The sequence below is a fragment of the Eutrema salsugineum genome, unplaced genomic scaffold, assembly GCF_000478725.1.
Source record: "Eutrema salsugineum unplaced genomic scaffold, Eutsalg1_0 scaffold_2, whole genome shotgun sequence".
NCBI lineage: Eukaryota > Viridiplantae > Streptophyta > Magnoliopsida > Brassicales > Brassicaceae > Eutrema > Eutrema salsugineum.
This window is the reverse complement of record NW_006256829.1, coordinates 3,079,053-3,095,060: the sequence shown is the minus strand read 5'-3', so window position 1 is coordinate 3,095,060 and position 16,008 is coordinate 3,079,053. Positions and strand designations below refer to the sequence as shown.

Genomic DNA, 16,008 nt, shown 5'->3' with positions numbered 1-16,008 from the left:
TTAACACAACCTTTTGTTGTTAGCACAAAAACATACTCTATTATTCAAATCATCAATAGTACAAATGTTCAATACTCTATTATAGAAACGAGTTTCGCTGTCTAGTGGTACTGGTAGCTTTATTCGATCAGATCTGGTCAAAAAGCAAAACTCCTCAAAAACAATTTATTTAGTGGTCTAAACAACTGAATCACCTCTAATTATCTAATTACGTTAATGTTTTTTACACTCGCATCCTATTAAATTTTTACACTTTTTATAACCCCTACCCAAATGTTAATTTAAAGGGGAAAAATATCAAAAGCTAAAAAGATTAACAATAGAAAACAAGAGAAATAAACATTGTGATTTTAATTTTATATTGAGTATATTGAGCTTAGTGTATGGTGGTGACAGACTGATAGATGCTAAAAGATAGATAAAATAACCAAACTGTCTCATTCTCCTCCCCATAAAATTCACTCTCTCTTCCCCCACAAATCCCAATTTCTTACCTAATAATCATCACTTACCCTCCATTCGATTCCTTGGCGACTGTGTGACAACTGGCAATGTCGGGTAAGCTTATCCAGCCACCATCAATGGCAGCTTCACGAGGAGCAATCTCTAGAAGAACAGGAGACGCTAAGATGTTGCTCTCTTTCAGCAATTTCAATCGCAAAACGCTGAGTTTTAGTGACAACCCACTTCGTCTCAGACCCGTGTTCATCGGAAAAGTCCCAGAACAGAGCTCTGCTTCCTCTCCAAATGAACAAGAAGAAGAAGACGAAGTTCTTGCAGTTTCCCAGATTAAAGAAGAGCTCTATGAAGCTCTCAAAGGTAATTAGATTTCACTCCTTTTCACAACAGCAAAAAAAAATCTATACTTTATTCGGTTTAAATCATTAGATGGTGCAAAAAGTAGAATTTGACTTCAATCATCGAGTAAATTGTCTTTTTTTGTGTTTACTGATATGTCAAAGAACGACTTGTTTGGGGATGAAAAGGGATCAATAGAGGGATTTTCGGAATAAAGTCGGAGAAAAAAGCAGAGATCGAGCGTTTGGTGAATCTACTGGAGTGTCGGAATCCGACGCCGGAGCCGACCGGAGAGCTAGACAAGATCGGAGGTTGCTGGAGACTTATCTACAGCACGATCACTGTATTGGGTTCTAAACGAACCAAGTTGGGTCTTCGAGATTTCGTCTCTCTCGGAGATCTTCTTCAACAGATCGACATTGCTCAGGTAAATTAATCTCGGACTCAGACAAGATCTTCGAGCTTCCTGGTGTGATGACGTTTAATTTAATCTGAATTTTTTTTAATTAACGAAGGGCAAAACGGTCCATGTCTTAAAATTTGATGTCCGGGGACTGAATCTACTCGACGGCGAGTTTCGAATCGTCGCCTCCTTCAAGATCATATCCAAATCGGTACATTTTAGTAACACTATTTCGTGCGTTTATGGTTTCAGATTCCTCGAAAAATCGCGTCTTGATGGAATTGCGTTTATTTGTAGAGTGTTGAGATAACCTATGAAAGCTCAACGATCGTGCCAGACCAGGTCTGTGTTTTTTTTTTCTTCTTCTTTATTAATGTTTTTTCTTTTTAATAGAAAAACAAAATTTACTCGTTTGGGAAACTTGTTGATTTCTGTTGGAATCAGTTGATGAACATTTTCAGGAAGAACATGAATCTACTTCTAGGAATCTTCAACCCGGAGGGACTATTTGAGATTTCGTATCCTTTTCATTAAAAACCAGAAACGTAATTACATTAATTAATTTTTGTTCTCTGTATTCCTTGATTCTGAGAATTTTGCAGATATTTAGACGAAGATTTAAAAGTAGGGAGGGATGGGAAAGGGAATGTATTTGTCTTGGAGAGAACAGAGTAACCCTAAAACCTCTTTACGAAAATGTCTACTTTATTTTGCAAATTCATTTCCATAAGTAGAGATAGCTTGTTTCCCAAGAAAAATTTCAACTTTGTTCTTTAATTTGCTTATGTTTTGTTCAGTGCCATTTCAATTGACTTGGGACAATATGAGGTTATACTTCACTTTGGCTTTTCTTAGTGAGATTTTTTTTTTATTTCCAATTGGAGATTAGTGATTGTTTTTATGTTGTCTTGGGAATATTTGTAACAATTTATTGACATAATTGAGTGCTCAATAATACTGTATAATTTATTAGATTGATCTTATTGCGAAAGAATTTACATATATGTTACTCAGCTTGTCTTCTGTATTTTGTGCTTCATCACTTTTTTTGTTAGCTTCTTAGTTCGTGCTGATCAATCAGATGTTTCTGCTACTTTCCGAGTTAGGATTTGCGCGAAAAAATTATTTATTTGACCAACCACGGATTGCGTATAAAGATTTTAAAGAGGTAACCTCACTAGTATTAGTTTCCCGTAGATCCTCTGTCAAGGAATCCATCTTCTTTTTCTTCACATAAGCTATCCAAATGTATGATTTGATTTGGTTTATGTTATGAGATTTTTCAGCTCCATTTTTTTTAACTGGTTTAAGTTGGACTCGGGCCATTTTGACAGTACTGAACATCCATAGTTTCAGTTCAACAATTATTGGACATTGGCTGTTCTGGCCCAAATATGGCCCAAAGTTTCTGGAAGATTCGAATCATTCGGTAGACAGAACAAAAGTGTGTACAATAAAGTTAGAGAAAGTCAATGGAATTTTTCTCAAAGTATCGATTAATAAAGTATTTAGGTGCTTTGGTTGGGCCGACCATTTCAAGTCTTTCCAATGGTGGGGACAAACAATTATCTCGGTAGGAACATAAACAGATTGTGATGTTTTAGACATTTCGTGATTTGAAAGAAATTATATATACTTTAAGAATCCAGAAGCGTAACCATTTATATACATTTCCTTCCATTTACAAAATAACAATGAAAATGATTGCTATACTCCAAACGTAGAATTTGGGGGTTTTTTTTTTCTGGACGGCTGTTTGGACTGGTTGAAAGAAGCGATTTAAAGGTAATTTTTCACATTCACTCTATTGTCAATTTTTAAAACACCTTGGTTCCAACTGTTGCAATTTAATAGTTATCCATAGAACCTCTAAACGTTCATTTTCTTTCAAAAATTCCAACTGTTGCATTTTTTTCCTGTCAAAAAGGTCAAATTTCGTTTTTTTTTCCTTGTTTAGTCCTAAGATTCCTTGTCAAATTCACAGGTTAACCGAACGTTCTAGAATGTTGGCTATAATAAGTCACATAACAATACACAATAACTTCATTGCAATCTGATACTTAAAAAATTGCCCCCATACAAATTGAATATTGTTCCCAAACGGGGAAAAAGAAAATTGACATCCAAACAATATTTATAGGGAAAAAAACCCAAAAACGAAGCAACGACCAAATATAATATGATATTTTTTTTGCTTAATAAGGACAAAAAAAACCAGCATCATCACAAGCATCCTAAAGAGAAGAAATAAGAAACAGAGATAAGACTAAAGTACACAGAGACTCTTGAGACATCCAAAAGGTTCTAAAGAGACCCAAAAAAAGAGAAAAAAACAACCACATAACAACAGATAGTTTCAATTCCCATCTCAACTAGGGAAATAGATTGGTAACAAACTCACCACCACGAACAAGAGAAGAACCTTAGAAGCATTTCCTGTGGACAATCGATGGACCCGACTCATCGTACTCTCCCTTCGAGATCCACATCTGTTTCACACACATAACCAAAACAAATTTCAATATTTTCACTCTCAAGCTCAAGACTTAGAAAAAAGAAGCAGAATAAGTTTTCTTTTTTACCTGTTGGAAAGTGCTGAGGGATGCAAGGATAGATCCTCCGATCCAGACACTGTATTTTCTCTCAGGAGGTGCAACCACCTTGATCTTCATGCTGCTAGGTGCGAGTGCGGTGATCTCTTTGCTCATACGGTCAGCGATTCCAGGGAACATGGTTGAACCACCACTGAGGACGATGTTTCCATAGAGATCCTTCCTGATATCGACATCACATTTCATGATGGAGTTGTAAGTTGTTTCGTGGATTCCAGGAGCTTCCATTCCGATGAGCGATGGCTGGAAAAGAACCTCAGGGCAACGGAATCTTTCAGCTCCGATGGTGATGACTTGTCCATCAGGCAGCTCGTAGTTCTTCTCCACTGAGGAACTGCTCTTAGCTGTCTCAAGCTCTTGCTCGTAGTCAAGAGCGACGTAAGCAAGCTTCTCTTTTATGTCACGGACAATTTCTCGCTCCGCGGTTGTGGTGAACATGTAACCTCTCTCAGTGAGAATCTTCATTAGAGAATCTGTGAGATCCCGACCCGCAAGATCGAGACGGAGGATAGCATGTGGAAGAGCATATCCCTCGTAGATTGGCACGGTGTGAGACACACCATCACCAGAGTCAAGCACAATACCTATAAAAACAAAAAGTAGAACATTTATAAGCAGAGACAGGTAAGAACAGAATGTTACATAATATTTACATGTTATGAGTTGAGCACTAACCGGTAGTACGACCACTGGCGTAGAGAGAAAGAACGGCCTGAATGGCAACATACATGGCAGGGACATTGAATGTCTCGAACATGATCTGAGTCATCTTTTCCCTGTTGGCTTTAGGGTTAAGAGGCGCCTCTGTGAGAAGAACCGGGTGCTCCTCAGGGGCTACACGGAGCTCGTTGTAGAAAGTGTGATGCCAGATCTTCTCCATGTCATCCCAGTTGCTTACGATACCATGCTCGATTGGATACTTGAGAGTAAGAATACCTCTTTTGGACTGAGCTTCATCACCAACGTAAGCATCTTTCTGCCCCATCCCAACCATGACACCAGTGTGCCTGGGACGACCAACAATACTTGGGAACACCGCTCTTGGGGCGTCGTCACCAGCAAAACCAGCCTGTGCAAACATCAAAATCAAGATCAGAGGATTACACAAGTACATCGATAGAAGCATCAAAACAAAACTTTAGCTAATTAAAGAATCTCTTACTCACCTTCACCATTCCGGTTCCATTGTCACAGACAAGGGGCTGAATGTCCTCACCGTCGGCCATCTTTCACTAAGCAACAAAAAAAAAATGGAGGCAATCAGATAAGCTCATGAAGAAAAATCTATCTTCAATTCGTTTTTGTCAAACAACGACACTAAATACATGCCCACTCATCATATCACAACTTAGCTTTGACGATTCGCGTTAAGTGAAATCCAAACATCGCTTCAGATATAAATGAAAAGAAAGCTGTTCAAACTTCACAGATCTCAAAGAGAAAAACAGTTGAAATTGACTTGTAAATGACGACCAGTGACAGATCGAAGACTAAAACCAGATCAAACGAACACACAGATAAAACACGAAATCATTTCGAACTAGACACTTCACTGAGCTCACAAACAAAATTAACGGCGATAGATCGACACAAGCCAGAAGAGTCCACAAACTCTACAGATCTATTGCATAAACCTTAAGAAATCAACGATTAAATCAGATCGATACAGCCACCACCGATCGAAGTAGGCCCAAACAAAGATATGAACAATTTTCTCATAAAAATCAACGCATGCTTGACAGATCTAGCAAAATCAGCAGAAGAAAACAGCAGTAACGAGAAGCGATGAGTGAAAAAAGTCGGATCTAGACTCACCTTAAAGAAGAAGATGATACAGAAGAGAAGACGATTCGAGAAGCAGCGATAGAGAGAGAGAAATGAAGCAGAAACAAACAGCGGCCAGCAGCTAGTAAGGAAAGTGAAACGAGAGTATATGTGCGAATATATAGGTAGGATTTTCCCTTCATTTCACTCCTCATTTTTCATTTTTTATTTGTTTTTTTATATTCTCTAAAAAAAGTTCGAAATGAAATAAAAATCTGCGGGAAAATGCTATGGTGACCTGGCTTGACACTTGTTTTAGCTCACCGACGCTGATACGGGATCGTTAGATTGTTTAAAGGTTTATCTCAACCGTTGATTTAGGATTCACTTCAAATAAATCAGCCCGCGAGCCGTGACTGATCGTTACGGCTAGGCTAGGCTCGGGTTAGGATTTATCGGCTCGGCTTTTGTGGTTCGGACAGCGTTCAAATTTTAGTCTCGGTGATTGCAAATAACTAAATAATAAAATAAAACTTGTTTTTTGAACTGCAGAATAATAAAATAAAACTATTGCTGACAAACGGACTCCTGTGGTTTTTTCCCGTGACTGTTGTTGAAGGTCTATGGAAATTTAATTAAATTTATCGTATATATCTACTACTATCATTTATGTTGTCTTTGAGAATTCAAAGTTCAAACACTAAAATAACGTACTTGACGGGAAATGTTCGAACAGAAGAAAATTGACGGATGTTTTGAATACTCATTCTTAATAATGTTCAGTTTTTCGTGGTTCAGATTTTTTTAGAAACTCGGATAATTTCTTGTGATATAAAAACTGTAAGAAGACTATGCTTAAAAGAAATTTAACTAAAGTTTATTATAGTTTAATTTGTAGTATGTTAATCGGAAATATTTCCAATTCATGTAATCTTTTCAAAATTATACGTTTTGTTAAAGAAAATTAAGTCAAATTATAGATCAAAATGATACTACTTAAATTTATATATATATATATATATAATTGAGAGGTAACAAGATGTATTAATTGAGTGTATGGCGTTGGTATTTGAAGAACAAAATATGGCAGAAGCTTTATAACTTTCCCTTTGGATGTACGATATGAGAAGTTATAAGGGATTCGGACATTGTATATTTGATGAGAAATTCGGTTTCAGTATAGTCTCACAACATGTTCTGTCCATTTATTTTATTTGGTATATGTCCAAAAAAATAAGTAGCTCAATACTTCAAATGCTAATCACCTTTTGGAATGATTAAATTTTTATAACAAAATAAACTTTTTGAAATAAAGTTTCATATCCCATGTTGGAAGCATGTGCTAAGTTCCTACACTTTGCCAATCAAAGTTGGAAAGTGGTATCGCTTGGTTGGCAGCTTAGATAATCAAAATAGTAATGGGACTTTTCTAATTTATGATTCATATTTAATTTCTTAATATTTTTGTCAAATAAACTTACCTGACACTCTCATATATAATTACAAACTGTTTTTAAAAAGAGAGGTAAAAAGGAAAATTCAAAAGGAAGCCAAAGCCGTCATCATTTGTGGTTGTATTCGAAGGAAAGATAAGTTGAGCGACCATTTTTCCCATTTCCACTTTACAGTGATTGCAAATTTTGAATTGCATTTTTATCGTAAATAGAGATGAAACTGTTCATATTTGTCAAACTTCATTTTCGATGGGAAAATAAATAGATGACTTGATTTCCTGGGTTCGTGAAAATAAACGGGCTGAAATAGAATGGACTGAAAGAATGTCGATATCATATTTGCGCTTAACTATGAACCCAATTTGGCCCAATTCATTACCGTAAGACCCAATGATCCAATGATCCAATGACCCATTTACCAAGTCTTTGTGTCTTGTGGTTTAACCAGAGAATACAAACTAGGGTTCTTTTATAAGTTGTTTGGGTTTAAAAATTTAGAATGTACAAAGTCTGTGGTAGAAGAATATCCCATGCTGAAAATAAGATCGGATCTAACATAATATATCCCATGTGAATAAGAATAAGTCCATGTATATATATTATGTTTTTTACTTTATATAAAAGATTTTATATGTGCATGAATTTGAAGATTTCCAACTGGTTTTGAGTTATCTAAGAAAGAAAAAAAACTAATGCAATATAATAATATATGATGTAACACTTAGCATGGAAATATATATGCGGCGTCTACGTGATGGTGTTGTCTCAGATATATTCGATAAGACTCGAATTTTAGCCACTTTTTGGTTTGCTTTTTATCTTCAAAATATCATATTTTTATCCATTTTTGGTGGTTTATTAACTGTTTAGCTTGTTAGTATAATGTGGATGACTTTCACAGTAGGTTCGGAAAAAATAGACTCATTAGAGAATTATGTGGATGACTCTCAGAGTAGGTTAAAAGCTTAATTATTCTTCTTCAATTATATATATGCGTTGTGGACTCTTTAGAGAATATGCGTTGAATCTGAAAAAACAAATTAAAACACATTGTGTTATAGCGGTACCGTTTTGCTTGTTTTTAAGCTAATCGTTGTTGTGACTTTATTCGTAGAGATTGTCAGAGTTTGACGGTGTTTATCATGATATACGTCGCCGATTTTCACATGATCAAATTGGTAGATCAAATAGATTTCAACTCGGAACAGTTTTATCGTTAATAAGTCATGTTAACAAAACAAAATCGTAAATCATAAAAGTGATGTTTATTTTACACGTTCGTGAATATTTTTGTATTTGTTTTCGAGTCATATGATAAACTCATTTTTTTCCCCGAAATTTTGACTCGTTATTTCTTTTTAACCAGATCAGTTTGGATTTGACAAACAGACCAGTTTCAAAGCGTAATCAACAAACGTCAAAACATATATGTAATACTAACACATTGAGTATAAAACATGTATGAATCATAAATACAATCAACAATGTTCAATCATTAACCAAAATTAAATACAATCAACAATGTTCAATCATTAACCAAAATATTGAGTTTTGGTACTATTATGTTTGTCGACGCGTGCTTATGGATAGATTATAGATTTATAGGTTAGTATACAACAATAATTCCCATCAATAATTTGATATATGTGATTCGAAATTCTCGAGACCCAATCCACATCCAGGCGGGGTACACCGCACGTGTACGTGCACGTGGACAGGAGTACACACGTACGCATGAACACATCACATGCCGCATATCCATCGTAATATATTCACTCTACCATTTGTCACATCGTTTCAGCCAATTTTGCTTCTTAATTTATTCACTCTCACACGCATGCTTTGGTTAATACAAACAACATTGTAGAGGTGACACAATTCCATTCTGTAATCTTCCTAAATACAAGACGTCCAAACAAAAGTAGTCAAAATAAATTGTTTTTTCACACAAGAATAGTTTTAATTTATTAAAAAAATTATTACAAAGGGAGCTTCATGGAGCAGTAAGTACTGATCTGTAGATAACAGTTTGTAAGAACAGTTCAGTGAGTCACTGACTTTATGTAAACAGTAAAAGATACAATATCCATTTTAGGAAAGTTTAGGTTTTAGTAATGGAAATGAAACAAATCCTTTTTACCGTTTATGGAATCTCTTTATTTTACTCTTTAACTAATATAGCTCACGCCTAAGCAATTTTAATGACCTAAACCAAAGTCGTAATCGAGACAAAAACTAATTTTGAGTCAAGGGACCCTATTGTTCGTGAAAAGTATATATCATCACATGGAAATCCAATAAAGTTATTCAAAGTTTGAATGAGAAACAAGTGAATATATATAATTGATTGGTTTTTAAAAATTATGTAGAAAATGCACTAACCCCAATAACAGTTCACTACTAACCCCAAAAAACGTTCAATGAACATCTGAATTTCTTAGGAGATATGAGATATCACATCATATCCTCCAATAAGAATCTGCAACCGTTGGTCCGTCGCATTCACAACGACTAATCAATGACATTATTCACTGCAATTAAACAAAAGGCATAGATCCAACGTAATCAATTATATGTATAAGTCCAATCATAATCACACGTTTTAGTTATAAGTTATAATATATACTTTCAATTGCTTTATACTTTTAACAACTGACCACTCTTTTACGCACGAACACACATTATTATGATACTCTTCAAGGTCCATTTTATGATTATTTTATTTTTATTTCGACATATCAATTTTTTTTCCGTCTCAAATGCCTGATCTAATAATTCGTCTATACAAACTCAAATTGTAGTATCCTAATATATATCCTAATTTTCTCTTTGCAGTATATCCAGTATGCCAGTATAATTTTATGACACAACATTTATTTTCGTTCGATCCATTTTAATTGATTAAAAAATCTTATAATATTTACAAAAGAAAAATCACTTGGAAGATAGATGAACACTACGACATAGACAATTAACTTTTACTAATTAGATATTTTGTTGAATTCTTAAACTGAATCTCCTTTTGTTTGTGAGCAGGAAGAAGAGTTCTTTTTGTGTTAAAAACAAGGAACACACACATTAAATAATTGAAATCATCAATCTGCAATGATTAACGCTACCAAACGAATTGTAGTCTTAACTGATTGGGACTTATATCTTAAAAATTATCGTTATTGATACCGTATTATCACCAGTCCGAATTAATCCACGATTTGAATATAGCATACGAGTCGTACGTATATACAATTAAATTTGGACCGAGCTTTCATTAACCGAAAATGAAAAGGAACAATATTTTTTTTAATACAAAAACACCTTATCTCTCATTTTTTACACTACGTACGTGCAATATTTCAATGGATCTAACAAGTTCCAATTTAAAAACAGAAAGCTGATCTATCCACAGCATTTCTCAGAAAAAAAAAAATTAAAACTAAAATCCCATTTACATCAGTTTAAACCAAAATCAAGAAAGGGCAACATTAAACCACATAAAAAACTTACATAAATAAAAAAGGAGACTCAATAATTAAATCGTTGAGCTTCAAGGAGCAGAACGGGTCATAGTAGTACTAGTCAAACCGATATCGTTATGTTTTCTAGAAGGACCAGAGGCTGGAACCGGAAACTGACGTGGCAAGAACCCCAAGAACTGTACACTTTTATGATCTTGTACTTGACGATGATGATGATGAGCTACGTCGTTTTGTTTAGGTGGCGAACCCGTGTTGAACACATTCGTGGTTCTGGCTCCATTGCAACAACTCAGAAGCACAAGAAAAAGAATGAGAATAAGGATTGTTTTCGTGAGTTGAGATCTGCTGTTTCGAGAAGACATTTGTTGAATTAAAGATTGGAGACGATGAGAGAGAAAGAGAGAGGGAACGGGTTTTTATTAGAAGGGTTTTTTTGGGTGGAATTATTTAATATTTAAAAGGGTTTGTTGATGGGTGATGGAATGAAAAAGAGGAGGTTGTGAATTGTTGACAGCAAGAAATATGGGCACATCAAGAGACAGAGAGAGTGTGTGATTGAAAGATGTTGACTTATGGTTCTATTCGTATGTTCTTTTATTTACTTATGGTTCTATTCGTATGTTTTATTTATTTAAAGAAAACCACATGACGTAAATCCAAATGGTTTCTCGTCGTTAAGTAAGGAACCTTACTAATCTAAGCATGCAATTAGGTTTAGGAGTGTTGCAACGGGGTGATTTAAATATTATTAGATATTTTTATGAAGTCGTGTACAAGTATTATTAAAATATCAAAATATTGATTCTCAATTAAAAAAAAAAAAACAAAATATTGATTCTCAATTAAAGACGAAGAAGATTAATTTATAGCTCTTATATATAGACCACAACGAAAAAAAGTTAGAGGAAGACTTCTTTAATTAGGTTCACTGGTAAGTATCACGGTATAATATTTTCATCTATGCGAACTGAAAAGGAAAGAGGGAACAAAAAGAGAAGAAAATGAATAATGGGTCAAGCCGTCAAGGTTAAGCCTTAATTTTCATTTCATGTTGTCAAAACAATTATACTAAATTCATATTATTTTTTCTTTTATGATACTATAGTTATTTAATCTCTTCTTAAAATACTGATATATTGAATTTTAACATAATGTATATGTAAAACTAAGAGATTTAAATAAGTAAATAATTATCGACAATATTCTCACTATGTTTTTTTCACATATTAAATGTCAGTATTTTTTATGCTTCGATTATATCATTGTTATATGAGTGTTATGTTATCACAATATAAGTACCAATATAAGTACCTAATTGCAGTGTATGAGTTATGCGCAATATTTTTTTCCCGGTATTTTGTATAAGATTTATGTTGTAAATGGTGTTTAATCAAAAGAAAAAATAGATAATTAATCAACTTCACCGAGAGAAAATTAGTTTACCCTACTTGTGGTTAATAATTATACTTTTTTCCACCAATGACTAACGCATGGGTATGTGTTGATTTTGAAATGTAAAATACGTAAACCATTCCTCTTCATTCTTCTCTAAACAAACACAATTCCGATATCTTATTATACAAAAATGATCGTTTACAATTGGTTGAGCCAACCACGCATTTGCATAGATACTTTGGTTGTATAGATTTACCTTTTCATTATTCGACCAAGAAAAAACATATATTTACCTTTTACCTAGAATAAGTTCGAGGTAAAACATGACTTAATGGTGGTAAACTAGTACACAATACAACTACAGTACTACACCCCAAGACCCGGATAACCAATTCTATAATTTCGCCACAGGATTATAATCAACTGTTTGTCTCTTTGACATTTTTCCTCAGTGTAATCTACTTAAAGCCCGTAGGTTTTACTAAATAATTTACACCTAATAAGTTGTATCCGCTTTTGGAGCATAAAAATTGAAGTGGAATGACCATATTACCGACAAGATATTAGAAGAACAGAAGGAAACTGAAAATAAAAAGGCAACAAGTAACAACAGTAGTCATGTCAGAACAACAGCAAATAAAATCTAAAAGCTTGTCCAAGTTCCTTAGCATTACTGTATCCACACTGTTGAAATCTACTATTACAAACCGATGCAATGTTTGTTCACACGTTTTTCTCCTATGCATCATTCTCGCTTATTATTTTTTTCTTCTCTTTTTGTGTATTTAACAATACTTTTCTTTGTAAATGCATGGCTTGGCGGTATATTGACGAAACGGGAGTAAAATTAATGGGCTTGGTTGGCAGAAATCATAACGAATAAGCCTCTATGAACGAGACTTAAAAAAGAAGTGACTATAAACGAAAGTTTGGGTTAAAAAGGTCCATATTAAATACATACTGAAGCTCGAAGTAAAAGAGAACTGTTTATTTTCGTTAAAAAGGTCCATGTAAGTGGATCATACGCAATGCTGTTAGGTGAAGCAATACGTCAATCTGCACCGTTGGTTATTGAATCTTGTTGTCGCAGACCAGGCCAGAGCGTTTTCACTTTTCAGTAGCAAATCGACGTTCATTATGTTTATAGTCAGCCGGCTTAAATAGCCCAATTTGTTTTTTTTTCTTTTCATCTAAAAGATTAAGAGATCTGTTTCCTTCTATGGATATGTGTTAGCTTTAACTTCCATTTATATTCGTAAAAATTTCCAAGTTTGTACAATCATCTTAGTGTGATTTAGATAAATTTCTTTAATTAGTGAAACACATTAATGCCACTAGTTATTATTTGTTACTTAATAATATTTTACAAGTTGACTTGTTTATGCCTTTGCAGATATTACATTTTTGAAGGATGATAATCACTTATAGCATTTAAAATGAAATCCTGAAATGTTTATTTTTCCTCCATAGAAATAATGTTTTCAACAATTTATCTGAGAAATATATGGGAAAAATGCTAGAAAAACAGTATCAACAATTTATTTCCATAACTTTGTACATAAATTAAAATTTCATATTCTTATATTAATATAATTATGGTATTATTTTGAAATAGTCAATGATATTAAATTTTTACTTGTTTTGTATATCAGTACTACAAATAAATGAGATTTAGAGAAAAAGAGATTTAATGACTGTAAATTGATCTCTTACAATGTTATATAACTCTGTTAAGACAAACAGAAGCTGCCTAACCAGTAACTTTGAATTTGTCAAATATTAAAAAAGAAAAATAAGGCAAGAAAGTAAGAAATCGAAAGAAAGAAAGAACCCAAATTACACTCGAGGTGATGCGCACATCAGTTTTCATGCCCACACGCGGTGCACATTAGCCCCAACCAATCAAAATCATCTCTTCCTTCTCCGGCGACTCTTCTTCCGTGAGCCGCCATGGCCACGTGGAACGCCTCCTCCCCCACGGCGTCTCCTTCCCGTTTCGTCTCCTCGAGGCGAAGAACGAAGGCTCCACGGAGACGACCCTCCTTCGAATCTCCACCGAGGAAGATGAAATCAATCGCCGATATAATGGCGAAATCTGTCCCTGTGCTTGAACAGGAACAAGACGACAGCTACGGTGACGTCACCTGCGAGAAATGCGGCTCCGGAGAAAGAGACGATGAGCTTCTTCTCTGCGACAAATGCGACAGAGGGTTTCACATGAAATGCCTTAGGCCGATCGTGGTTCGTGTCCCCATTGGACCATGGCTCTGTGTCGATTGTTCCGATCAACGACCTGTGACAAGTAGGGATTTTTTAAGCTTGAATGTTCAAAGTAAATCCTTTTCGTTTGCTGCTTTCTTTTTAATTTTTTTTTTTCAAATTTTTGGGCATTGTTTTCTTGTCTGGATAATTTGTTTAGGTTTATCTCAGAAGAAGATTTTGCATTTCTTTCGGATTGAGAAGCAAATTGATCAAACGGACAAATCGGAGAGTCAAGGTACGATTTTTGTTTTTGGTCTTTCCTTGTCTGAAAGCTCTTAGCTTTATGAATCTGAATAGGTGTTTCTTTTGATTATCAGTTTAATGAATATGAAAGAGCTGAAGTTTAGCCTATAACACACTTTAAATTAGTGTTTCATCTGTTGCCCCTCATGAAGCATTATTGCTTAGGGTTTATTAGCATTGATGAGAACTAACATACCTTAAATACATGGATTAGTCGAATATCAAGTGTTTGAAATTGAGCAAAATGAGTTTTAATGGCTTCATTTCTTGTTTTGAAGAAGAGACTAGAAAGTATCGGAGACGATCTTGCTCTTTGACAGTGAAGAAGAGAAAGAGAAAACTATTACCTTTGGTTCCATCAGAAGATCCTGATCAAAGGCTTAAACAAATGGGCACACTTGCATCTGCCTTAACAGCATTGGGTATCAAATATAGCGATGACTTAACTTATATTACCGGAATGGCTCCTCGCTCTGCAAATCAATCCAAGTTCGAGAAAGGTGGCATGCAGGTAAAAAAATGACAATCTTTCAGCCCTTTTCAATAACACTCTCGTTTAAGTTACTTCCCTTAATAGTTTTCCTCGGTTTTGCAGGTGCTTTCGAAAGAAGATTTAGAGACATTGGAGCAGTGTCGAGCTATGTGTAGACGAGGAGAATGCCCTCCTCTTGTTGTGGTATTTGATCCGCTTGAAGGGTATCTCTCGATTCATTCGATCAATCTTCCCTTTAATGACAAAGTGGAGTTTTATAAACATGTTTTCTTTCCGTCTATTACAGTTACACAGTTGAAGCAGATGGTCCAATTAAGGACTTAACATTCATAGCTGAATATACAGGGGATGTTGATTACTTGAAGAACCGAGAACATGACGATTGTGACAGCATCATGACTCTCCTTCTATCAGAAGATCCATCGAAAAGTCTTGTTATCTGCCCCGACAAGTATGGAAACATATCTCGCTTCATCAGTGGCATTAACAATCACAATCGGTAAGCAAAACTTAACACCTTTTTTTGGTTTTCTGACCAAAGTTTATAGCTTTGAGTCATCACATAACTTGATGGTTACAGGTCTGGCAAGAAGAAGCAGAACTGTAAATGCGTGAGGTATAGCGTCAATGGCGAATGTCGGGTTCTTCTAGTGGCTACGCGCGATATATCGAAAGGGGAAAGGCTCTATTATGACTACAATGGCTATGAGCATGAGTATCCTACTCATCATTTCCTCTGATCTTTGGCTTCAAACAGATTTACAGTGTCTCTGGATCAATTGGTTAATTTTGTTGCCATTTACAGGCTAATTAGAAATGTAGAGCTAAAATATATGGCCTTTGAAGAGGTTATGCAATTCTTAGTTATGAAGTTAGTGATAGACTAATTCTTATTTTGGCAAAACTCTTGTTTTGATTTCAAATGAAATTCTAACTTCTTTTCTATATATGTTTTTTGGAGAACTTCACCACCTTAAGAGGTTGCAAAAATGAACAACTAAAGCAATCTTTGAATATGTAGTTGTAACCTTATGATTTGTATGTGTATGAAAAAGGTATAACTAAAGTCAAATCTTATAACGAGCTGGTTTGTTTAAACCAAATACAG

General features: G+C 34.7%; 4 protein-coding genes across 5 annotated transcripts; 2 read left to right on the top strand and 2 right to left on the bottom strand.

The window, feature by feature from the left end:
- Positions 1-443: 443 nt before the first annotated feature.
- LOC18019496 (probable plastid-lipid-associated protein 7, chloroplastic) lies at positions 444-2,170 on the top strand. The gene is made up of 6 exons (XM_006399402.2): positions 444-819; positions 987-1,225; positions 1,314-1,412; positions 1,499-1,543; positions 1,646-1,719; positions 1,804-2,170. Exons 1-6 carry the CDS (start codon positions 552-554, stop codon positions 1,874-1,876), a joined length of 798 nt encoding a protein of 265 aa, XP_006399465.1. The 5' UTR covers positions 444-551; the 3' UTR covers positions 1,877-2,170.
- A 1,073-nt stretch (positions 2,171-3,243) lies between these two features.
- LOC18019495 (actin-7) lies at positions 3,244-5,787 on the bottom strand. Its single transcript, XM_006399401.2, has 5 exons — positions 5,629-5,787; positions 4,980-5,045; positions 4,489-4,882; positions 3,784-4,397; positions 3,244-3,690 (listed from the first exon to the last, which is right to left on the bottom strand). The coding sequence occupies exons 2-5, from the start codon at positions 5,037-5,039 to the stop codon at positions 3,625-3,627; spliced, it is 1,134 nt and encodes a 377-aa protein (XP_006399464.1). The 5' UTR covers positions 5,040-5,045; positions 5,629-5,787; the 3' UTR covers positions 3,244-3,624.
- Positions 5,788-10,448: 4,661 nt separating this feature from the next.
- On the bottom strand, positions 10,449-10,889 carry LOC18019494 (protein IDA-LIKE 3). Its single transcript, XM_006399399.2, has one exon. The coding sequence runs from the start codon at positions 10,867-10,869 to the stop codon at positions 10,576-10,578; it is 294 nt and encodes a 97-aa protein (XP_006399462.1). The 5' UTR covers positions 10,870-10,889; the 3' UTR covers positions 10,449-10,575.
- A 2,877-nt stretch (positions 10,890-13,766) lies between these two features.
- On the top strand, positions 13,767-15,818 carry LOC18019493 (histone-lysine N-methyltransferase ATXR5). 2 transcript variants are annotated; one of them, XM_024156216.1, is made up of 6 exons: positions 13,767-14,204; positions 14,322-14,399; positions 14,689-14,918; positions 15,003-15,103; positions 15,187-15,399; positions 15,481-15,818. In XM_024156216.1, exons 1-6 carry the CDS (start codon positions 13,853-13,855, stop codon positions 15,638-15,640), a joined length of 1,134 nt encoding a protein of 377 aa, XP_024011984.1. In that variant the 5' UTR covers positions 13,767-13,852; the 3' UTR covers positions 15,641-15,818. The 2 variants fall into 2 exon arrangements, with proteins under 2 accessions (XP_024011984.1, XP_024011983.1); XM_024156215.1 differs by having other exon boundaries at positions 14,686-14,918.
- Positions 15,819-16,008: the final 190 nt, after the last annotated feature.